We start from the raw sequence: 25857 nt of genomic DNA, 5'->3' as shown, positions 1-25857 counted from the left end.
TCATTCTAAAAATTTATGATCCTCTTAGGATAATGAATGTTGTAATTGTATTGGAATGCTTTGGTAGCTGTGATGTCAGGAAACAGGATTGATTTTAGAAGCTTTCCCATCAGGACATTTCTGTTATTTACTCATTCAACAAAATTTATTGAGCACCATCTATGGCCAGGCATTGTATTAGGTGCTAGGGACGATAGTGAACGGGACATATTCTCTGCCTCGAGGAACTTTGAGTCTATCATTTAATGGACATGCAGGGCTAGACTTGCATTTGCGTGAAGTGGACCACCTCCTTTATGGTTAAAACATTGACACACCTAACTAATCCTCCTTTTGCCCCTTCAAGAGTTCGTTCATAAGCCCTGTCATTGTGACTGACATTATTAACCCACATTATTCATGTCTTTGGGATAAAGCTTTAGAGGCTTCTAGTTTAAAAACAGCAATAATAATAATAGCAATAACAGTAGTTATAAATCTTTATTGAGCACTTACTATGTGCCAGGCTCTATAATTGGTAATTTATGCCTTATTCTTATGTAATGATTCCAACAACCCTATGAAGGAGATATATGGCATTCCCATTTTGCAGATGAAGAGACTGAAGCACACATTCAGTGGTTTTGCTCAGGATCACATAGCTGATCGGTGTTGGAGCTGGGTGTTGGAGCTAGGCATTGAGCCCAAGCAGACCCATGCCTAGTGCATTTAATCACCACTATACTGCCACGCCACCAGGATTAGCTGAGTAGAAAACACATTTAGCTAGTAGTCATCATCACCTTAGTTAGTTTATTTGATTATTTTTGAAGTATAAGTTAGTTTGCTTACCTGCTAATTTATAATATATTAGTGTTCTTGATTTATTTAACCAGAAACCTGGACCCTGAGTAATTAAGACACAAGACCAGTATGTTTAACTAGTTCTAAGAAGAGTTAAAAGAACTGGAGTATGGGTATTGCTAGAGATCCAGGTACAGATGAGTGTCTGCAGCCACAGGAAAGGAGCAGTGGAAGGGATCTAAATACTTGGAAGGAAACGAGAATGGATATCTTATTAAGAATCAAAACTTTTATCCTTTCTAAACAATTTTGCTGAGGACCAGTATTATGTAAAATGATTTGAGCTAGTCCTCTGCATCATTTTGGCCAGGCTTTTTATTATAGGACTAGGTGATTATCTTCTTGTTGTTGTCAACCTTGAATTCATTCTGGTTGCCACAGTGAGTGGGTGAAGTTGGTGAGACTAAATCCTTCCCTGTTCTGTAGCTAAATCTCTGAAGTCTATACATTTCTAGTGACAAAAAGCACAGTGTGTCTCTGTCAAAGTACCCACGAGGGATTTGACTCACCGCCATTAGTAACTATAGTTCACTAATTCCATGATTCCCTGGGGCAGAGGAAGTCGAGGGTGCAGTATTGTTTGAATAAAAATCCTTCCCCAGACTCTGGCCAAAAGGATCTCTTTCCTCCTTAGAAAACAATGGAATACGTGTTTATGTTCTTTAACATGAAAGTAAAAGTGAATGCAATTTTTTAAAATGCATAGATATTCATTTGACTATAAGTTGAGAAATGTTGATTAAATGGTCTTTATTCTTGATCTAGAAAAGTAACTTGCAGTCACCAGGAATTTATCTTTAACTGACATGAACCACAATTTATTCTATGAGACACTCATACAAACTCTCTACTGGGATAATAATTAATAGAAATTTTACATTCATCTGGATTGTATAAGATTATAGTGAGTCACATTAAAATAAAATAAATTTAAATAAAGCATGTATTTAGGACCCCTCTATGCTTGATAAAATAGAAAATAGTATGAAGATGGTACCTTCCTCAGTAATAATTAAACCAGCGCATAATGATAAAAGCAAAAAGAAACAATCGTTGAAAACACTGCAGAGTTAAAATGCAATTTAAACTCTTAGTGAACTTAAGCTCATCATTGAAGACTGTCTCTCAAGGCATAAGCTATAAAATTTTGAATTTCATCTGATGATTTGAACCATAAAAGATTACTCCAACTAACAATATATGTGGCATTTATTATGGAACCTCGACAAATATAAAACATAGTAGCCAATGCCGTGAAAGCTTAAACATTTAATTAGCATAAATTTTAAAGAACCAAATCATATTGACACTTCTTTTTTCTAGAACAACATATAGAAATTACATTCCTGCAATGAGAATACTGAGAACAGAATTTTTATAACCTGAAAAACAATAAAATGTTTTAAAACTGTAGAAAACATAAAAACTTTAAAAATTGTTTGCACATTGGTTGCCTTTAAATAAGAATCATGTGTGATTTTTAGTTTTAAATTTTCTTAAGCATTTTCTCTTGCACTGATGACACATTAGTGTTAAGCCAAGTTTTTTTGGTTTTTCAAAATGAGAAGAGATCAAAAAAGGTTAGAAAGATGGTCAAGAGTATCTCTGCTCTTTTATTGTCTTTTATGAGCAAATAGAGTAAAGCATAATCATGCTTCCTAAATGAGTTTCTGAGTGTTACTATTTGTGTTATACAACTCAAAGGAACTTTCAAATTACACATCCAAAGTGCTGAGTTAGTGGGATTATGAGTATTCATACATGTCTGTTGACTGACCATCTGTGTGCATATCGCTGACTATTGTGAGGCCTCTGTGTACCTTAGCAGTGGATCTAGGTTGCTACATAATACATTTAATTGTTGCATGACTAAATAGGTCAGCCACAGCAAAGAGGAAATTCTAGTTCTGCCACTTACAGTTTCTTTACCATAAAGTCTCTGCTCAAGCGTGTACCTTTCATTACATTCCAAAATTATAGACAATTATCAATTATCATTGTTTTGGGCGTTTTCTCTGCTATTTTCAACTGGCATGGATTCTAGACAGCTGCCCATTGCGACTATAAGTTGAATTTTTATTCTATTTTAACCTACAAAATCATAATTCATGGAAAATTGCCATTCTAAGATATAGAACAGGATGATATTCTGCTCCCTTTTCCATATTCTATAATATATTTCTATAAATCAGGATTTAGTATATCTTTTTGTTATATAATTTCTTAAGGTAGATATCAAAGTAAACTTGCAACCACTGGTAAATATAGTTAGTTTAGTAAATTTGCTGCCCTCTGCTGTTCAAAATGTTTTTTAAATAAATTTGTTTCCTAAGAAATTTTTGTCTCCCCTTGGCAAAACAAAATACCATACTTGAAAGTAGAGATTATAAAATCAAGAATTAATAATATTTTAAGTATATAACATTAGCAACAATGAGATTTTTAAAAAGCCAAAGATTACTTTTGCTGTGGAAGAAGTAACAGGCCTCTATAGACAGAATAAAATTTACTGAAAAATTCTCTCTAATGTCACCCTAAAAATGAGCTCCAGCCGAACTATTCCGTGAAATGGTTATACACTATAGACATTATTTAAATAATTGGGAAAAAAAACGATATTTCAGTAATATCAAAGTCTCAATTAGTACATTTGCACTCCTGAATCAAATGTAACTTGGATCAAGTTTTAAATTAAAAGGAAAATGGTAAATTAGTTACCTGAATATTTTCTATTAATTTCACATCACTTCTGAAATGTAAATTAAATATAATATTGTCATAGATAAGAGGAAATAGCTCGAGATTCCTGCAACATTTGCGCTACTAATTATAAGATGTTTTCCATGATGATCTAACAGTACAGCAAAATAATATTTTAAAAGAAAGAAAAATAATCCCAATACCGAAACACCATTGTGATCTTTCACATAGGTTCGTGTTTTGTTACTGAACTTGTCCAGACACAAGCTTTGTGGTACCATGTAACTGTTGTTCAAGCATACGGTCATATTCTGTTCTTATTACTTAGTGTCCTTTTATGAACCTTTTCCAGAGTTACTACACAAGTCTGTCACAATCACCACACACATTGGATAACTGAGACCTTTTCAACATTTTGTTATGATGCCTCCACTTTTCTATCACTGTCTGTAGCTACCATTATAATCTCATTATAAAATATTGAAATAAAAAGCACATCTTAAAAATATTTTGGATATAATTATTAAATACAGGCTGTATATTATTAACAAAACTGTTGGGAATGCAAGATGTCGATAAAATACTTGGACAAGCTAATGTCAAAATAATGGTTTTTGTTTGAATACGGACTACCTCAAAGCACCCAATGTTACAAAGAATATGTCCTCTCCTGGCCAGGGGAATGGCGCTTAGGGAACTGGGGGGCTTTTATGCCAGACTGGAAACACTACTATCCAATTGCACCTATACGTAGTACTTTAAACATTCATTTTTTAATAGAAAATCAGTGGCCCAAATCAGTATGGTCAGGCATGTATTACGTGTCTGTTTTTTCTATTACTAAAGTAATGGTATGTAGTTTCTCAAACTGTTTATATTAAACTCCTAGTTTTCCTATTTCAATATAATATTGAGAAACCACCGGAGGGGAGCAAATCCATTATAAAAATTGGCTTCCCCTCTATGTTAGCGTGTCAAGCAAACCAGAATGGAATTTTCTTCTTCACCCTCTCCCCAACCTTTAGCCACCCACAGAACTGTGAAAAAGCTAACCCCATCCAAATCCATTTCTCTAGCTCTAGGCAAACAGGTAGAAGGCGATATTTAGGATATCTTATAAAAGGGGATCTTTCTTTCTGAGAGGCTCCTTGTCTTCACGTCTTTTCAGTGGTCTGGACCATTTCTAAATTATCTGGGTCCCCAAGGGACATTTAACTTTTCTGAAATGTTCCCTCCCGCCTTGCGTAAGGCAGGGCACGAAGCACTGCTAGCTGGTGTCCCTCAAGAACCTCTGTGTAATGAATCAGTTTTTCCTTCACCCCTCTTTTTTCCAGCCCCCTCTCCCAACAACTCCGACACCTGTTGCAAGGGAACCCGGCCGGAAGCCTATTTCTATTTCACCATATGGAGAAGTCACTGGTAGCCCCTCCCCTCCGCCCAGGAGTGGCATCCCCACACCAAGCCCGAGCACCCCGGCTCTCTCTCCCATCTGGGTGAGCTCCTTCCTTCTTTCACTTACATAGTGCCTGTTGGGAAGTTCAGGTATAGCCTTTGTTCTTCGGAGGCTAGGAAACGAAGAGAAGCTGGCTATTCACCACCACCCCCACCTCGCTGCCCCTTTTCTTTCTCACCTAGATCCCAGGTTCTTCATGCCAATCGACCTCTAACAGCCTCCCAGCACCTCTCACTCCTCTCACCTGAACCTCTCCCCACCTTTCCCCTCCCGCTCACCCCCGCCCCCAGACTCTCCATATGCCAGCACCAGAGCACAAATTCTACGTCTGCAGACTGCAGACTTACCTGCTGGGACCAATGAAGGAGGGGCAATGGAGTATCCCACACAGAAGAGCTACTGGGTGACAGAGTTGAGCCTGTTTTAATACTCCGGTGTGCTATCAGTGCTCATTCTTACAGTCACAGACAGCTTTTCATTGTTTATGCATCAAGCTAAGGAGAAAAGCAGAAATGGTGGACAGAGGAAAAACTAGGGGCCTAAGTGATGTCATCGAAGCTCATCTTCATATCCTAATTTTACTCATTTTACTTTACTTCCTTTGTTCTCTCCGGCTGAGATTTGTTGGATGAGAGTGGGTGCATGTTTGCGTGTGAATGCGTGTGTGTGTTTTCATACCACACAGCGTTTCCCTCACTTAGCTCAGTGTGCCTTTTCCTTCCCTTTTCCTTCACGTCTGCTCCAGACTGATCGCATACATCCAGATGACATAGATTTAGAAAATGAGCCCTGGTATAAATTCTTTTCAGAACTGGAATTTGGACGCCCGGTAAGTGAGGCTAGACTATTAATATAAGAAAATTAGGAGAATGTTGTTTGATTTATAAAACATACCATTATCAGAAGAGATAGGTGTCATTTAGAGAACAAAAGCTGAATGTGTACTATATACACAAATTTGGTACAGCTCAGCCCAAAGTCACTTCTGTACCAAGTGTTTAAATGTGCTCAGACACTTCCTATATAGTTTTCCTTTACCTCCAAATCATGCATTAGGATTACTTTATGTTTAAGCAAATTCAAAATGTTGAGATAGTTTCCGTCCTAGAATAGTCAATTATTACAGATTTATAGATTTTTTGTTTGTTTGTTTACAGTCCTTTTTGGTCTAGTTTAATCAGAATAGCACTGTGACATTTATAAGAATTACCATTATTATAGCTCCCAGTTGCAGAAGACTCACCCAGAACCTGGAGAGTACTGGGTTTTGTACTCATTTTCTCAGTGAGTCTTCACACTGCCCCTCCATTAAGAAGAAACCAGAGACCGGAGAGGTTAAGTTTGCCCAAGATAGTAAGCTGCAGAGTCAGATGTAAAGGCCAGGCCTATCAAACAAACAAACAAACAAACAAACAAATAAAACCTCTAGGCAATTCCCACTATTACATATGCTAGAGTATTTCCACAATAAAATACCTCATTTACTCTCAGGGATGTATGCAAAAGGAAAAATAAGGAAACCCTGTGTGGGCCTTGATTTCTAGTTTTAATACTAAAAGCCACCATGATACCTCTGGTCCCCAAACCCCCACCAAAGGTGTACCTCATGAGAATTCCTTAGCCTATTTGGCATAAAGAGTCAACCCAGGCCTCAAATAATGATTTTCTTTATTAACTCAAGTCGTGGGAGGAACTCTATCTACCAATAGTAGTAAATTTGAGCAGTGTCAGTTAACATATCTTTTATACTCTTACTGAGTGTTTCTGAATTTTAAACTCTCAAAGAACATACTGATTACACTCTACAGAATTTTATTAAAGATCAGAGAGTACAATCTTTCTTTTACCATATCATAGACTGATTTATATACTCGTATACTAAACCACTTACTTTATACTGGGTGGTTAGATTAGTCCTTTTTGTTCATTAAAATGCAAAGGAGACTTGGTTAGATTCATTATCTTACTGAACTGGACCAAAAGCGACTGTAAATGAACATAACCAAAGATTTTTTCCCTCAAATTTCTATACCTAATAAGAAGAATAGTTTCTCTCATTTTTTTTCTTCTCTGTATCCAAGTAGTCACAAAAATGTATTTAATTTCAGAGAAAACTCTCTAGCTTTATTTTATATGTATTGTTATTGTTGATTAGACAGTTTATAGGGACTATACCAATTTCTGTTCTGAGCCTAAATCACCAGCATTTTTCTATAATCATTTCAGCCACACATGGAAACTCACCAGCATGCTATTCACTTGTTCCTTTAATGTTTCTTTAATATACCTTGCATTCCTCTGTGGCTAGAGACTAGGAGTGCTAATTTGATTTGATGAAATGAGTTTATAAATATACTAATCAAATCACTAGTAATTTTGCCCAGTGCTTGAGAATATTTACGAGCATAGCACTCTTTCTCCTAGACTACCCCATTTTGCTCCATTCATGTCACTCTTTATGTGTATCTGATGCTGTCAGCACTCAATTTCTAACTGTTGTCACCTTTTCCACATGTTCATTCCTTGCTGCCATTGATTCTCCTCCATTCCATCTCTACACTTCTGCTTATGTGGTGCATCTACACCCAGCCTCCTAAAAAGGCTCTGGACTATGTTCAAGATCATTCTTCTGGTGTTTCCAATGAGGTAAAAAAAAACAATTATCTCTTTTTCAGATTTCTCTCTTAGGAGCTGTTACTGTGATTCCAAACATCTGTGTTTTACGATTCACTATAGTATCTAAGCTGTTTTTGAAAATCTACCTTTGTATCATTGGGGCGTATCCAGTATCATTCCTTGGACATTAATTGTACCAAAGGCATTGGCTCTTTCTGAAATGTAGGTGAAGAATCAGCTGCATCTTTCAGTTGAATTCCTCAGTGAAATCCTAGTATCCAGGAGTGCGAGCACCAAGAATCAAATCACTAGTAGTCTTAGTGCATATATTAGCCACCTGTGTTTTTTTTTTTCAATTAGAATTGACAATTAGAGTTATTTTATATTAGTTTCAGGTATACAGTATAGTGATTAAACATTGATATAATTTAAGAAGTGATCCCCCTGGTTGCCTGTTTCAATTAGACTAAAATATTACTAGAAGGCTTCTCAGAGCAGAATGACACTTTAGATTCTTAGACAATCAGATGTTTATGCCCACTATATTCCTAAAATTTATTTTAATTCTTTCAATTTCCCAAATATAATTTGTGGATTTTAGTATTAGATAGAATCAAAATTATGCCTGACAAATAACTAGCATACATGTCACAAATTCCCAGCTCTACACACTTGACAGAAATTGCTAAATCCTTCCCAATGCTGCAGTCCAGGCAGCCACTCCAATAGATTATATATCACTGGCACATATGACGAACTGTATTTGCCATCTCTGATTGGGGATGCTCATGATAATCTGCTTGGTGAAAAAAAAATTATGCCGGACAATGTAAAATTTTATTTGAATTAGTCAAGGAGAGTACTAAAAAGGCAGAAATAATCCTGTGTCAAAAGCTTTTTATCTTGCTCTTTGCGAAGAAAAATAAAACATTTTGGAAAGCATAATTAGGACTCACTAGTAGACACAAGCAAAAGCAGCTATACAAAAGGCTCCCTGTAGGAATTCTTAGAAGCATCTAGGATGGGAGCAAAGTAAACTGTTTTTTGAACAGAAGCTTCTCTGTGGTCCTAAGGAAATACAAAAACACTTAGTAAATATATTATTTTCAGTGAAAAGTCTTAACTCGGTTAAGTATGTGCAACTAGAAAATAAAACTAATAGGATGCCTGTGCTGCAGGAAGAACTACTGACACATGGTGGTGAAAACTGGAATTGTAGGAACAGTCTCAGGAGGATATACCAAACTTTCTAAAGTTTCAATTTGTAATTCCAAACTATTTATCCTGAGGTATGCATCAGAGTATATGTTAAAGAGAGAAGTGATCAAAATATTTATATATTAAATTAAAAGTAAAATAGAGTAGTCAAAAACATTCTGGGTTACTGAATTCAGTCATTTTTAAAGGCTTATTTTTATAGATTGGCATATAATCTGAAGAAAATCAAATACAGCAAGCAATTCTATTCTTGAGTTTCCTTCACATCTGAAGAAAGGGAATCGTTTCAACATATTAACAACCTAAGAATTTACTTCGGAATTCAATTTAGTCAGATATTTCTCTCAGATATTTTGGTCAAGTATTTCTAGAATATTTTTAAGGCAGTTGGTTCATTAAGAATAGAATTTAGAGATTACCATATCCAAAGCCCTCATTTTTTAGTCAGGAAAAGTAGAGCCCAACGATTTTAGGAAGTAATGTCCAAAATCACAGGGTAAAATGGTGGCAAATTAAAAATAAATTACAGATCTCTTAACTTTCACTTCAGGGCAGTTTCCTTTATATCACACTTCTTAGCATTTCCAAGAGATATATTTAGAGCTCAAATCTTTTAGAAAAAATTACTTAATACTATTCTTTATTAACTACTTATTTCTGTGAAATAAGTTCTAGTATTTAACATTACACAATAATTCTTGGGCTAAAAATAGTAAACATTTAATTCTATGCATTCTATATTGTTATAGTAGTGGCAATAAAAATCACATGTAAAAGCACTTTGCTAATGGCTAAATTGATTTGCCATTATCAATCAATTAATTGATTCAGAGGGCATGGTATATGATTGATAGCATATTAACTATGTTATTAATTTCACATCATGGTTTTTCAGAGTGTAAAAAATACTCCTATAAGGTACTAGATTCTATCTTAAATAACCTTTTGTAAAACATTTCTGATAAAAATTGTAATTAATTAGACATTACCTTTGCTATTATTTATCAAGTGCCTAGTATATGCCAAGAATAACATATTTTCTTTATATATATATATATATTTTATTCATTTGATGTAATTTATATAACTTCAAATTTTACATATTTGACCCTTTACCCCATCTACCTCTCCCCTCCCCCACCAGATTTTCCCCTCCCCCAGAATAACATATTTTCTAATCCATAAATATAACTGAGAAACAGTATTTAATAAACAACAATTATGGACTTTTAAGCAAAGTTTAATCACATGATCAATGAACAAAAATGAGTGATTCAATGTCTCCACTTTGTTAAAATAACCTTCGTTTAGATGTGTTAAAATAATGGTAATATGTAAATACTAAGTAGATCATAATAGGTCAAATAGGTTACCTCTTTTTCTGGAGATAATTTCCATTTCAGTATGAGTACCATTCATATAATTATCATACAAGTTTTTCTCTTAGTCATCTATCTAGACTTTTTATTGTTTCCTTATAATTTAATATTGAATCTTTTCCTTTGGGTATACATAAAATCACAAAATCTGTTTCAGTTTATTATGAATTTTGTGGATACTAACATTAGAAGAAATTATTGTAGTTTCTTAGCCAAAGTCTGAAAAAAATTTGTCAGTGTAGAGCCCTCACTTCCTCTGCTACATTTTAATTCATATTACAATTATTATTTAGGGTCATCCCAAGCTGGCAACTCAAAATTTCTGATCACTCTCGGAGTATCCTAAGACTGCTCTGAAATTTATACTTTTTGATGATCAACTGTGGTTTGTGGTTGGGTGTCCCATGAAAGCAACGTTCTGAGGCTCTTTGGTGTTGTTCTTCTGCAAACATGCAAAATTAATATTTCTAAACTGGAATATAATTACCTAGTTTTTTTTTTATTTACTTGCTTGTCTTCCTTCTTATTTAATATTTATTTTCTGCCTTTTCAATGTCCAATTCAGAGTTCAGCGACTTAAAATAATCACATAAATTTATTAGATCAGTAGGCTGGTTTTTTTTCCTAATTTTATATTTGTTGAGAACTTAGAAATCTAAACATTTTTTAGTAACTAAAAATATTAGACTGCGCTTTTCTGTCTAAAATGGAAGAAATATTCTCTTGCAAAGGATGCTTTCGTTGTTTCTGAGCAAGATTCCATTCTCATTCAGTAAGATGAAATTAAATGAAAATGTAAGGGGCTTGTCAAACTGATCTACATAAAGAATGTCAAAATTATATACTAATAGTTTAATTGGTTAATTGGTGCTAATTTACAAATAGAAACGAAAGTTATAGAAGTAGCTCTTAATGTGTGGTTTAATTTCCACTGAGCAAGGTTTTTGCACTCTAGTAAAATGTTCCTGTGTAATAGGAACTTAAGATAAAACTTATCAAATTCTGCCTTTCTGACTGACATTTTTAAACTTTCATAGAGAAGAACATTTTCAAATTAGAATTTCAGTTGTTCATCAGACCACAGCTTATTCGTGATAATTAATCATCGAATCTGACTAAAGCCAAGACTATTTAGTTTCCTTTTTCCTATATATTCTAGACATCATATCACAACTACTTTCATCTTGCAATGTCACCATTCTAGAGTTCGCTACTGATCCTCCCTTTTCTTTTAGATATTTTACAATTATTCCAGTAAATGGCCATGAGAAGTGAAAAATTCTGATGTAACATTTTTATTTAATATCTATTTCCTTGTGCTGTTCAGAACAAAGGATTATGAAAATGGTGTGTACTATAAAAATCCGGAATTATTTACCAATTTGTATTTTCTGTTTTTCTTTGTCCCTACAACCATGGACAACTGAGAGTTGATTTTCTGATGAAAATGTTAATAGTTGACTTTAAAAGAAAAGCTATATGTTGGTCATTAAATCATTTATTTTAAACTAATCCTGAACTTAACTATTTGAAAGATTTAAATCTGTACCTGATTTAAGTACCAGTAGTTTAGTTTAATTCCAAACAAAATTCTGTGGTTTTTATTAAAATGCCACGTCTATGTTGACAGATGAAAGACATCTCAAGTTCTGCTTAAGTTTTAGGTTTTAAAAATAACACCTGGGAACATGACAAAAGTTTATAAAGATTGAGTGATGACCAAAAATTATTTTTAAAACATCAAATGATTCCTTTATATAGAAAATTTCTATTTGCATGAATGGTCATTAATTTTTTTTTCTTTTTTTCCCCCAGGCAATGCTTGAGTTGTAGATAATTTGAGTAAAACAGAGAAATATAGTGGAGTATATCAAAAGAGAAAGTAGATAGGAAGAAAGTAGAAATCAGGTTGCATGATTTCTCTTTGGGAAAACATTTTTTAACAATCATAATAAATGGTATTTTTAATCTCATTTTTTATAATATTCTTTTTAGGATACTTAATTTAATGTTCACAGACAAATTAAGTTTTGCCATGGTAAAAATTTTCATGGTATTATTATTATTCTATTTTAACAGGCCTCCTTGTATCAATCCTCTATAGATAGAAGTCTGGAAAGACCCACTAGGTAAGAATCTTATTACATTATGCAATGAGAATATTCCATACCAGTGGTTTCTTTTTCAGTGAAAGAATAGTGAAATTATGTATTACATGTTTTTTTTAAGCACCATACTTTACGAAGTTATTTTATTTTGTTTCTGCATCTTTTAATATGATGATATTCAAGAATATATGAAAATCAAGTGAAATAATTCTGGACTTTACAGACTGAGAAATTCTTCCCTTCACTATCTCCTCTATATCCAGTTTTCTTTTCTTTAAATGGGGATTATAAATATCTAATTTTCAATATTGTTAAATAATGTTTACAATAATATATATTTTTAAAATTATAAGTTATAACATTTTTTCTAAATTATGTTCTACGCATATTTGTTCATTATACTTTGACCACAAAAATCAGAAATACTGTTACTACAAATAAATGAGGGCTTACTATATATTAAGTATTCTAAGTACATAAACAAATTCAAACCTTAAGACACCAGTATGAGTTCTATACTGCTATTCCCATTTTATCTCTCAGTAAACTAAAACTTAGGCTCTATAACTTTCAAGGTTTACACAGTTGGCAAGGAGCAGACAGACGCCGTAGAACTGAACCAAAATAACTTGCAACCACTAGTCCTAACTACATTAAAAATCTGCCAAGTGAATTTCTGTTGGTAGGCTTTAAATATCATACTTTAAAATATTATAGAAATTCAGACACAGTTCAATAGCAAATTGAATAATACAAACTCCCAGCCATACTGTATCATCAACAACAAGTATTTATGTAACATTAATTTGCCCTTCTATAGATTTCCATCGGCATAAGCAGAAAACTTTGAAAGTTGAGCCCTTTGTCAATTGGGTTCATGAGTGCCATCCAAGGACGTAGTCACTAAGAAAGGAGTTCCTCCAACCCCTCTTTTTATATCTTTCCCCATCTATATATGCACCTAAAATGTTCGAATTTTGGAGTTATAATCTGACCTGTAAAGACATGCAGACCCTCACATGACATGATAATGACAGCAAAACAAGTCTAGGAGAAGCTGGGGCATTCTCTTTAAAAGACTGCAAACAAGTTCTGAGGTCTGGCTCCACCTCTACACCTACAAAGCATGCGTGTTGCATTTGCTCATTTGTAAAACAGTGATAATACTATGGGTTATGTAAGAAAATAATGTCAGTACAGCAAATAGCATACTGCCAGATCATAGGAGCTGATGTGCTGTTGCTGCTGCTTTTGATGTACTTTTATCGAATGATTTGACAGACAGCATGCTGTGTGATGTTTATCTTCACTCACTAATGTTTGCCTTAAATGATACTGTACTCAGACCCAGAGCTATGATAAAAATTTCCTGCCATTATGGACTGTCGACACCATTTAATATGACTGAGTGAAAGGACTCTGCCAGTGTTCAGTGGGAGGGAGTGATGAAGAGGTAGAGCACGGGGGATTTGTATGGCAATGACACTATTTTATGATACAGTAGTGATGGACACATGTCATTACACATATGTCAGAACTCGTATGTTCAACAGAAAAGAGGAACCCTATGTAAACTAGGGACTTTGGTTACATTTAATAATAACGTATCAGTATGGTTCATCAACTGTAACAATGGCACCACACGAACAGACAATGGCAGTAATAGGTAGAATATACGGGAATCGCTAAACTTTCCTATCATTTTTTTCAGTCACCTAAAACCACTCTTAAAAAAATTAAGTTTATTAATTTTTTAAAGAAATCATTATAAAAAAATAGTGTTTACTGTCAAGGAACGAATTCTTTAAAGGGCGGTTTGAGGGATGGGGAATAAGAGTTATAACACTGTCACTAGCATATTCCATTGGTCCTTCTGGTTCACGTGTTAGCTTCCTCCAGCACCAACCCAACTGAAGCCAATTCCTTCTTTCAGTTCTGCAAGCCTGGCCAGTGACTTCAGGAAAAGAAGGAAGAGCGAGCCTGCCGTGGGGCAGCCGAGGGGCTTGGGGGAGCCAAGTGCGAGCAGGACGAGCCCAGGCCGGGCAGACCTCCCAGGACCAAGCGCCACCCTGACAAAGTCATTCATTAGTTCTTCTCCTTCTTCCCCATCTAGAGCGAAAGGTAAACAACGATAAACTGAAGTGCAAGCAGTTTACTAGTGTAAGTTTTAACGTAGAGCGCCCTGTGAGAGCTGGTGCAGTGAGTGATAACTATCCAGAGATAATTCGCATTTATAGTTTCAGAAGAGTAGCTTTCTTCCTTAACCCAGGCTAAGTCAGGTTGGTGAGCCACTCGGGTGGCTTAGAGGACTCTATCATCTGTGAATGCTTATTTTTGTCCTCCAAATGTATCGTTTGTGTGTGTGTGTGTGTGTGTGTGTGTGTGTGTGTGTGTGTGTGTGTGTGTGTGTTTGTGGGGGAACAAATTCGAACTATCAAATAATATATTGCTAGGCTATCAAAAGATTATATTTATAAACATTTGCAAGTAATCAAAATTTTCTAATGTAACTATAATGAACAAAATGAATCAAATTTGTAGAATAGAGATTGTAAGTAGCAACAGAGAACATTGTTGCCTAAAATATAAATTAGTTTTGTTTTTTCTTAATTAATTCTAGATAAAATTAGTCTAACCTATGAAAATCATTTCTTTAAACATTTCTCGATATTTTGGTCCATATTCATATAAGCAGTAGTATATCCATGTTCTGCATGTAACATAGTGTCCATTTCATAACAGATCACTAGTAAGAACTAACTGGTTTCAAGCCATAGTTATAAAATTTAGATATCACTAAGCCTTTTTTCCACGTGGCCTGTCTCCCCTAAGGAAATTCAGTAAGTTGAGTTGAAAGGGAGCAAGTCACTCCTTCACATCTCTGAAATACTGTTGAGTGCATTGCTGCCACTATAACAAGAATATTCCTAAGATGGAGACTGAGGATCAAACCAGCACCCATAGATACCTAGGTCTATACCAAATCCTGGGCTCTGCAGTCTTCTCCAATCTCCTGGGGTTGGAGCAAAAAGAGAGAGAAAAAAAACTGAAATGTATGAAGAAAATAGCTTCTAACAGAGGTTTCCATGAAATAGCACAGATTTAGCTACATGTATGAAATGTAGGCACTAAAAGTGTTGCCACATGACGGTTACAACTAAGAAGTAACCGGTCCTTGTGCAAAAACATGCTGGACTCTGGATAAACAAAAGACACCAGCTCTCTTTCATGTCCTAATAAAGCTGTGAATACTAACAGGAAGGTTCAAACGGAGTGCACCCCTTTCATGATACCTTTCTTCAAATTGACAAGGATATTTTTATCAGATTTTACTCATTTATGCAAACAAATGTCTTAAAGTAACAAATAGATCATGAAATGCCATTGATTCATTTTGCTTGGATACCACCCAAAAGTTAAAAGGATTCTGATTTAGGTATTTGTTTTTATCCCAGGGGAGCGTTAAGTGAACTTCCTTTCCCAAATGCTACATATCTATTTAATGTGCTTATCTACTTCTGAAGAATTTGGGGAAGACAGTAAAGGAAGAGCTGTCGATACTGATATTTTGCTCCACTAGATTTATTTCTAAGAAGAAAATATCCCACTAGATGTATTTGGCCTCCCGTTTACTAATTGACCCAGCAAAACAAAAGGAAATATTTCCATGCATATTCCAGCTGAGGTCAGGATTAGCTCTCTGTTATCAAATTGCAAACAAGTTTTTAAAAGACCCTCCCTGAAAGAAAGCAAGATGCCTTTACCTCTGATGAAAGTCTTACATTACATCCAGTTATTCTTATGAGAATCTGCCTAATAAGAGGTTCAAGGTTGAATAATGAAAGAGGTAAATTAGTTTGTTTAAAGAGGTGCTAGTTATTTTTTTCTTGGAAAAATGTCAGCAGCAATAGTTCACAGCATGTTGATTTTTGCAATTTTGGAAAATACTTTGTCTTCTAGCTTTTTCTATCTAATGCTCATGAAAAATTATTTGATACAGTTATGGGGATATTCATTAAATGTAAATTTATAAATTACTCTTTACCTCTCTATTATTATAAATCAAATGAGACTCAAATCCTGACCCTATTTAGTTGATTAAATCTATATCACTTTTGGCATTATTTGTTAAACCTTTAAATTGCTACCAGGTCATGCTATTAGCTAATAAGGTGCTACTGTGTTTTTGGTATACCATATTTGCAGAAAAGTATATGAAGTATTCAATAGAAATAGGTATATTAACTACACTGATTACTTTTTATAGATAGTTTTGTTAGCTCTAATATCTGCAATGCTACATTCATGGCAAAAGTATTACTTTGTTTTAGAATTAGACATTTTTTTCTCTAAAGTTGAAGCTTCGTGTGTAACAATCAGTGTCTAGATTAAACCATGCTGCTTTCTCTTTTATCTGATGCTAACTGACTTGCTCTCCTCTTTGTGAAACTTTTAACTTCTCCAAATGTCTCTCTTCCACCACGCTGCTCTGGATTCAAAGGTGGGGATGATAGCAAAATATGTCCATCCCTTTGCAGTTACTCAGAGCTCAACAGTAACCCCTCCAGTGAGTTAGATTACTGTAACACTTACAGACAGCATTTGGACGTCCCGCGTGACTCACAGAGAGCCATTACTTTCAAAAACGGCTGGCAAATGGCCCGGCAAAATGCAGAGGTCTGGAGCAGCACCGAAGAAACGGTTTCCCCCAAAATCAAATCCCGTAGTTGTGATGATCTCCTAAACGATGACTGCGATAGCTTCCCTGACCCGAAAACCAAGTCGGAAAGTATGGGCTCTCTGTTATGCGAAGAGGTCTCCGAGGAGCACGGCCCCATGCCGTGGGCGAGCCCCTACATCCAGGAGGGCCGCAGCAACGGCAGATCAAGGCTTCGACACAGGCCAGCCCACGACGCCCCAGGGTTCCTAAAGATGTACAAGAAAATGCACCGCATTAACCGCAAGGATTTGATGAATTCAGAGGTGATTTGCTCCGTAAAGTCGAGAATAATGCAGTATGAAAAGGAGCAGCAACACAAGGGCCTGCTCCACGGATGGAGCCAGTCCTCCACGGAGGAGGTGCCCAGGGACATGGTACCCACACGCATTTCTGAGTTTGAAAAGTTGATTCAAAAGTCGAAATCCATGCCCAATTTAGGAGATGAAATGTTATCTCCTATAATCCTAGAACCACAACAAAATGGTTTATGCCCCAAAAGGCGATTTTCTATTGAGTCCTTGTTGGAGGAAGAAAATCAAAGTAGACACCCTTGTCAGGTCCAACGAAGCTACAAGTCTAAAACCCTGGTGCCCATTCATATTGAAGTCACCAGCGATGAGCAACCGAGAGCTCATGTGGAGTTTTCTGATAGCGATCAAGACGGAGTGGTGTCTGACCACAGCGATTATGTTCATGTAGAAGGATCATCCTTTTGTAGTGAGAGTGATTTTGATCACTTTTCTTTCACATCCTCTGAAAGTTTTTATGGATCCAGCCACCATCACCACCACCATCACCACCATCATCACCGGCATCTCATCAGCTCCTGCAAAGGCAGATGCCCCGCCTCCTATACTCGATTTACCACAATGTTAAAACATGAAAGAGCGAAACATGAAAATGCCGAAGAGCCCAGAAGACAAGAAATGGACCCTGGCCTTTCTAAACTTGCGTTTCTAGTTAGTCCTGTGCCTTTCCGGAGGAAAAAAAATTCGACTCCCAAAAAACAGACTGAAAAGGCAAAATGTAAAACATCTGTTTTTGAGGCTCTGGACTCTGCCCTTAAAGACATTTGTGACCAAATTAAAGCTGAAAAGAGAAGGGGAAGTTTGCCAGACAATAGTATATTGCACCGTCTTATCAGTGGACTGCTGCCGGATATTCCTGAAAGGAATTCATCACTTAAAGCGCTGAAAAGGAGCCCCATGCACCAGCCTTTCCACCCACTGCCTCAGGATGGTGCTATTCATTGTCCATTGTACCCCAGCGAATGTGGGAGAATGCCTCACAGTGCCTCTTTCCAAGACATGGACACCAATAATAACTACCACCACCAAGACCACGAGAGCACACTGAGTCTCCAAGGTGGATGAACTTTCCTTTCTTTCTCCTTGTGGTTCAGATACCCACCCTCCAGCTCTTTCATTTTCCATTCCTACATCTCATCATTCCTGGGCTGTGAGACCACTGGGCATCATTGTGTGTTGCAAAGCAAATGCTTGTTGTGCAAACATGTCTTACTGAATAGTTCTCGTTCGCCCGTGTGATATTTGGACTGGATGTGTGGCTTAAAGTGATCATCAATTCACAAAAATTTACTCATTCAAAATCATTGGGGAAAACCATTTTGTAGCTTAATGTTAGGACTGAAACAACTGTTAGTCACACTGAAACAAGAAATTAAACATTTCTTCAATTTAAAAAGATTTCAAGACAGAAATTGTAATTGAATATCAGTATCCTTAAGAAACTGATAGCTGCATTAGCTCTCTTTTGTTGTAAAATGAATCAAAACCAATAGTTTGACAAATAGCCTCTTCTTTGATTTTTATATTAACTTTATAGTCATTCACTCAATAATTTGCTCACATTCTATATACAAGATACTAAATCAGAACACCCAGGAAGCAAAACTGAAATATGTCATGTAATAATTGATGGACAATTAAAAGAGACTAGAATTTGTTTAATAACTTTCTCAGTTTAAAGGACACAATTGGGATAAAAAATTTTTGTGAATATATCTTTAAGCTGTATATATATAAAAGTCTCATTTCCATCACGCAGTGTATTCATTTTGTCTTCCTTTCCGTTACTCTATTTATTTATTTTCTGCTAAAACAATCCTATATTGACATTTGAATTTAGACCATTTAGGTTAAAAGTGACTACCTTGTTCTCATGAATAGATTACTACCTAGAAGTAATCTAGGCAACACAAGGACAAATTGCAATTTCAGATGCAAAAGACTTTTTTTCTTTTTGAGGTTTACATAACTGAAAAACACAGTGTTTTGATCTTTTTATACCATTCTTTTCATTAATTCTTTAAGTACATTTTTTACTACGTAAATTTTAAGAAGCTGAAATGAACATTCCAGGCTGAAATATTGATCATCAACAGTATCTTCCACATAGCACACATTGCAAAGCATTTTACATACATTATCTAATTAACACTGGCATAAACCTAGGTGATAGGTATTATTGTAAGCATTGTTTTACAATAAAGGAAATCGAGACCCAGAGAGGACAATATCGCTGAATGAGGTCATTCAGAGAGAAGTTAACAGTAACAGATTCACTCTCCTAATGCATAAGAATTTATAGTACAGAAAATAATCTCTATAGACAAAAAAGAGACATAATTCAAATTTCATATTAATGTAATATATGGTTCAACCATTAATTATCATTGCACAAATTTACTATATTATTAGTATTTATCTTTGCCCATTTATACTGTGCAACATACTTCAAAAACAATAAATTAGAATTAAAAAAATAAATTTATACAATCTGAAATTTTCACTGATTGAGATATGTCAGAATCTAATTTTTAAATGAATTAGCTATCTTTTCCAGTTTTTCAAAACTCTAATTTAATCATCCCTCAATTTTATGTGTAGATAGAATATGTACAATCATTGAAACACGAATTGAGAGAATTTTTGAAATGCATTTAAAGGGTATTTTGTATTTTAATAAAGTATATACTTTCCAATTGTGTTTAGCCCAAGTGAAAAATAGTTTCTATTTCATGAGTTAGTAAAAGTAATTTAAAATTTATGACTATTATGAGAGCCCTATAAGATTAATTTAGAATAAAACATATAAATAATCTTCTAGCATTTATGAAAATAGCTGTTTAGGTTTTAACTTCAATACTTATGGCCATGTTATTTTGTTAAGCCTAGAGACTTTGGAATCCACACCTCACAGAGAGAGGTGTGGATTTAACTGCTATCCTACCTGCTGTAGGTAGACAATTCTTCCATATAATCAAAGTAGTCAGAACCTTTAAACGATGTTTCCTTTTTTACAGATCAGCCTTCTTCATTCTTTTATAGACAGATTTATTTTATTTTTAATGCTTCATATTATTCAATATAACTGAATTTATTAAAGGATAAGCAAAATAATTTATACATTTGGACTCAGTTATACTGGTAAAATTTTATAACATAGACTACTGGAATATTTTTAGCCTCTAGTTACATTTCACATATAAATATGTAAAGTATAAGGTACTATTAAGAGACCCTCGCAATCATAATTGTGTAAAGTAATTAATTATTTATACTTTGTTTTAAAAGGAAAAAAACAATATTTCATAAGCAGCTTGGCAACTGATATGATACTATTTGTTTAGAGAATTTTAATCCCTTTGTTTCTTAGAATAAATATTTACTTTCTGATAAGCTAGAGCACAAAGGAAGGCCAGTGATAAAGGCCTTTTAAGAATTAAGCCTCAAGATGACATCTTCAGACTCAATAAGTACTTAAAAATAATGAGGGACAGAATGACATGACCATGGTTCTTTCATCATTGTACTCTCTTCATTTTTCTCTTTCTTTTTCATTACTACATTCTAAAATTGATGTTCCACAAAATGTTTCAGTGTCTATAAATTGTTGCTATTCCCTGTCTTCTATAGGCCTTATAATACTAATTACAAATCAGAGGCAAAAAGACTAGAAATAGAAAATATTAAAAAATCTTTGAGATGAAAAATCCTAGCAACTGTGTAGTGTTTACACTGGATGCTGTTGTATAATTATATTAGCAATGCAACAATTATATTTATGTATACAATTGTAATACTTCGGCAACCTCGGGTATTTTCCTTTCGAAATGCTCTGTTTTGTGTCTCGTATCACAACTTTATGATTACGTCTATGTTTTATAACCATGTTTTCCATTGTGGTGTCTCTCTAAATTTAAGGGGAAAAGTAGTTGCCACCAGGGAAAATGGCTAAACAAGTCTGCTTTTAGTAGATGGATACTCACTCTGGCCCTGTCCTTTCCAATAGACCGTGAGTCCCCTAGAAGTTACTCATCCGCTTTGACTGACTTGGGAAGAAGTGCACCAAGGGAAAGAAGAGGAACTCCAGAAAAAGAGGTAATTAGTTCAACAGCTTTTGAGTTTTTTTCATCAACATACTTGATAAAGAACTTGCCAGCCAAAGTTACATCCAAAACCAGTCAAGAACCCAGATTAACAAAATGACAATGGAGAAACTAGAGACAGTGTTCCCTGGAGCCTGAGCAAAGGACTCGAGCCATCTGCATTCTGACCCTAGCTGCAGATCTCCCTGAGTTGTGGTTCAGTTGTGGCAGTGAGGCTTCTTTGGGCCTTGGCCTTGCACCCATGAATTTGCATGGATGCCAGCTGCCTTGCAGTGGAAAAAGGTTTCTCCTGTACAAATTCCTGGCTCAGCGATGTGGGTGAGAGCCCTAGGCCCACTATTGCAAATCAATACATATTCTACATGAATAATTTTCCACTGCTTTTGTTGGAAAGGATCCCTGAAAAACCACTGTCCCTGGGAACCACCTATCTATTGGCTCTTTGTCCAAGACCTTGGACCAGGGCTGGAGCTCTGGCTCACATTATCTTGGAGCCATGAATGTTTGATGGAAACTGAAAGCTGGTCTTGGACTGGCAGCCACTCCAGGAGTATCTCTCTAGGTATCTGATACAGTCCTGTGTTTGTGGAACCCCCAAAGAAGTCAAGAATGATCCAGGTAGCCTAAAGTTTACCAGAATCACAGGGGGAAAGAATGGGAAAAAAGATGTGGGGAGTTATTGGAAAGTGGGGAAGGAAGAGCTGGAGTTGCTAGCTTATAGATGGCCCGGTCAGATCTGTGGGCTCCAAGGTTTCAGAGTGGGGCACATGTCACGTCATGTTATGACTCAAAGATGAGCAGTTGGTTTACTGTGTGCTGAAGAATTCCTGAACCTTCCAGGGAATGCAAGCCACTAACTAGCCTCCCAGTAATAATTGAGCTAATATTACTTTGCTACTATGTTATATGTGTTTAGTAAAAGGGACAATTACTTCCTTCATGACTTTTCCAACCTTTTTATTATGATTCATGAGTTGTGTCAATACATAAGACATGGAACAACTGACCCCCCACAGTTATTCCAGGAAATGCCTTGGTTACAGCCAAAATTATACCTAGGACAGAATCCTCTGCAGGCATTTTATTTCCCTATTTTGGCATTCATCTACCTTAGCTCCTAAAATGAAATATGATATTCAATACTTATGGTGAATAAGTCATCTATTATATTCCTGTTATAGCTTAAATGTCTAAATGAAGAACTAATTAATTTATTCATAAATTTTTATATAGAATTTATGTTATATATGTTTAATCATTCCTTGATGTTTCATTTCTCTTTAGTTCATGCAAAATTGCTTTCCTGTAGGAAATCCAAATTTTAAGTTAGTGCTAATCATTTACTTTACTTTTCAGAAATTGCCTGCAAAAGCTGTTTACGATTTTAAGGCTCAGACATCTAAGTAAGTAAGATAAGTATTCATCATATGACTTGAGTTGGCTTTAAATACTTTAGTAATATTGTTATTGCAATGAAATGTGTTACAGATAATTTAGCAATCCACTCTAATTAAATGGTTCCTTCTGAATTAATTGAGATGTGGGTAATTTTATTTTCATTTTGAGTTTAGTTGAGAATTACTGAGTTTTAAATTACACTGAACATGTTAGAACACAATGATTTCAAAAGGCTAGGAAAAACAAAAAAGAAGTTAAGAATCTTTGTGTCTAGAATTTTCATGTCAAGGATGAAATAAAAATAAAGTGTTGGGGAGTAATTAACACTAACTGGGAGAATTTGATAACATTTATTTATCCGATTATTTCAAGGATAGTTTGTAGGTTTAAAGACTAGAACTGTGTACAAAGACTCTTATAGTAAAATCTCCATGTTTCAACACTCTAAGCTTAGAGAATCTGAGCAAAGTTCCCTCTTGTGGTCTTTTGATGTTGATGTTTTCGTACTCCTGTGTTGCAATATTTTCTGTTTTATCTTTTTTCTTTAGGAACTTGTTCATCTGATAGGCATGAGGTTGCAGAAAGCTAGTATTAAATAAATGAGTAGGCTTAAATGGCAAGGAGTCTTCCAGCTCCATTGGGGCCCACATGCCCCAAGCTTATTTAAGAAACTTTAGTCTCCATTAGAATTCAAGATAATAAATTCATTGTGAATTGGCACTAAATTACACTGTGTAGTTTAAACCACATATATATAATAACCAAAATATTTATTCTTAAAAGTACATATTATATGAATTCATAGTTCCAGAATCTGTCTCTGGCAGAAGACATATGAAAATAAAATCACTCAGAATTTGGTAAAGCTGCCGAGATAGGAAATGAACCAAATAAGAAAATGTTATTTAGAAATAAAAATGTTGAACATGGCTTAAAGAACACCCTGAACAAAAACTTAATCTTTTTTGGATTAGATAAGTAATATACGCTTTGTTTCTGCTACACTCTGGTCGTGACTACTGTCCTTTGGATATGCTGTGACAATTTGTACAGTACATGTCAGTTTTATAAAGTGATGATACAGAACACATAACTTTCATTTTTCCTTTGTGACAATCAATCAAAAGCTTTCTTAAATGTATGGAGCCCTGAGGAATGACAAGGCATATAAAGTAGGAAGGGTATCCGCCCTGAGCTCACAAGGTTTTTAAGAAGCCTTAATTAAAAACTAGCATTGAGAAAAAGATAACATGAAATGCAGAGGAAGGTTATTTGGGGTATCAATTGCCTCACTGGATTTTGTTTGCTTCTGAGTCCTAAGCCCTTCACCTTCCTCCAAGGCCACATCTTCCTCGTGAATACCTGAAGTTAGTATCTGTTCAGGGAAAACCCACTCTTTCACATGTCACCTCTGGGAGAGTATAAATACCACAGCCTTTCTGAAGGGCTGTCTGCACTACCTGTTTCACAAAAGTCTTCTTAAACCAACTAAATTTAATTTTGTATAAAACTTTGAAGAAGTAGATTAAATAATCACCCATGGTAGCCATCCCATAATTTTAGTAAAGAAAAAAGATGTTTCCCTCATAACCATACATAAATTTATCTTCTTGCAGTTTAATCACATTCCTATTGTTCTGTTCTCGGGAGATGTGAAATGCAGTTGTTCATCATCTCCATGTAGTTACTGATTTTACACAGAAGTCAAGGTTATGGATAACTGACTAGCGCAACTTAAAAGGCTCACACACCCAGACAGCACTGAAAGTTACATAAGGACTAGCCCCATTTTTAAGTCCTTTCAATTAATAGCTAGATGTGAGTGCTTTTTATGCCTGATATTTTATAAATGAGAGATGGATATCTGTTTTCAATAACTATCTATTTTATTAATTTATTTTTTTAATTAAGTTTATTGGGGTAACGATGGTTAATACAATTATATAGTTTCCAGGTATACATTATAATTTGACATCTGTATATTCTATTGTGTGTTTACCACCCAAAGTCCAGTTTCCTTCAGCTACCATATATTTGATCTCTTTTACCCACTTCACCCTCCCCTATCCCCCTATATTTGACCCCCTTTACTCCATCTGCCTCCACCTTCCTCCCTCACCCCCTACCCTGTGGTAAACACTAGTCTATAGTCCATGTCCACGAGTCTCTGTTTGTTTGTCCTGTTCATTTGTTGCTTTTAGGTTTATATCTCACACATAAGTGATATCATGTGATTTTCAACTTTTTCTGTGTGGCTTATTTCAATAACTATCTATTTTAAAAGCTATTTTTCTTTACCAAATACAAGAAAGTTTAATTTAAAAAAAAATACAACTAAGTAACTCATCAAATGTAATGTCTCTATTGTTAGATAGGAAAAAGTGATAAAATGATATTTCCTAAGGTTGTCAATGGCCACTATTCAAAGTATGTGGGGGCGAAGGTGATGAGGGTAGTGTGAACTTACCAAAATGGGACTAGCTCTGAAATGAGAGGAACACAATTTTGAGAACTGTTGAGACTACTATCCTTTACCTAGATGACTTCAAAATTTTAAATACAAGTCTTTGTAAATAGAAAAGATTTCTTTTTACAGTTAAAAGAAAAATAATTAGTTGTCTCTACATGTGTTTGTTTGTTGGTTGGTTTGTGTAAAGTTAAGCTTCCTAGTTTCATTTCCAGACACAAAACATATCTGGCACAAAGAAAACTGTTGGGTTGTAAACATTAAATATTCTGTTTTGTTATTTTGCTGTCTACATCAGCCACTTGCCTAAAAGAGGAAAGTCCTGTATTTGCATGTAAGGCTCTGTGAATCTTCTTTGTCTTCAGGATTGCCAGAATTTAACATACTTTCAAAGTGAAGATTTTAACGTTTCTAAATGTGTAATAATTATTTTAATATGCGGTGGTTATTTCAATTCTTTTAATTAATGAGAAACATTCTACATCTGATCTATAGCTCTCTCCATTATATATTCCACACACGAAATTTTTCCAACTCAAGATTC

General features: G+C 35.1%; 1 protein-coding gene across 6 annotated transcripts in view; it reads left to right on the top strand.

Annotated features, from left to right (window-relative positions):
- The window catches only part of SORBS2 (sorbin and SH3 domain containing 2), a 299053-nt gene that overhangs the window by 247933 nt on the left and 25263 nt on the right, over nucleotides 1–25857 (top strand). For 3 of the 6 annotated variants that reach the window (XM_006916395.3, XM_006916394.3, XM_006916396.3), the window contains 5 exons: nucleotides 12289–12338; nucleotides 14251–14438; nucleotides 16819–18402; nucleotides 21352–21440; nucleotides 22805–22851. In XM_006916395.3, the coding sequence (XP_006916457.1) occupies nucleotides 12289–12338; nucleotides 14251–14438; nucleotides 16819–18402; nucleotides 21352–21440; nucleotides 22805–22851 (1958 nt within the window). Of the gene's footprint in view, nucleotides 1–4877; nucleotides 5031–7579; nucleotides 7643–12288; nucleotides 12339–14250; nucleotides 14439–16818; nucleotides 18403–21351; nucleotides 21441–22804; nucleotides 22852–25857 lie in introns of all 6 variants that reach the window. The other 3 variants (XM_015592904.2, XM_006916402.3, XM_006916397.3) reach the window with 2 other exon arrangements.

Source organism: Pteropus alecto, unplaced genomic scaffold (genome assembly GCF_000325575.1).
Source record: "Pteropus alecto unplaced genomic scaffold, ASM32557v1 scaffold24, whole genome shotgun sequence".
NCBI classification, from domain to species: Eukaryota; Metazoa; Chordata; class Mammalia; order Chiroptera; family Pteropodidae; genus Pteropus; species Pteropus alecto.
The sequence above is the reverse complement of the archived record's forward strand: the minus strand, read 5'-3'. Positions and strand labels throughout refer to the sequence as shown.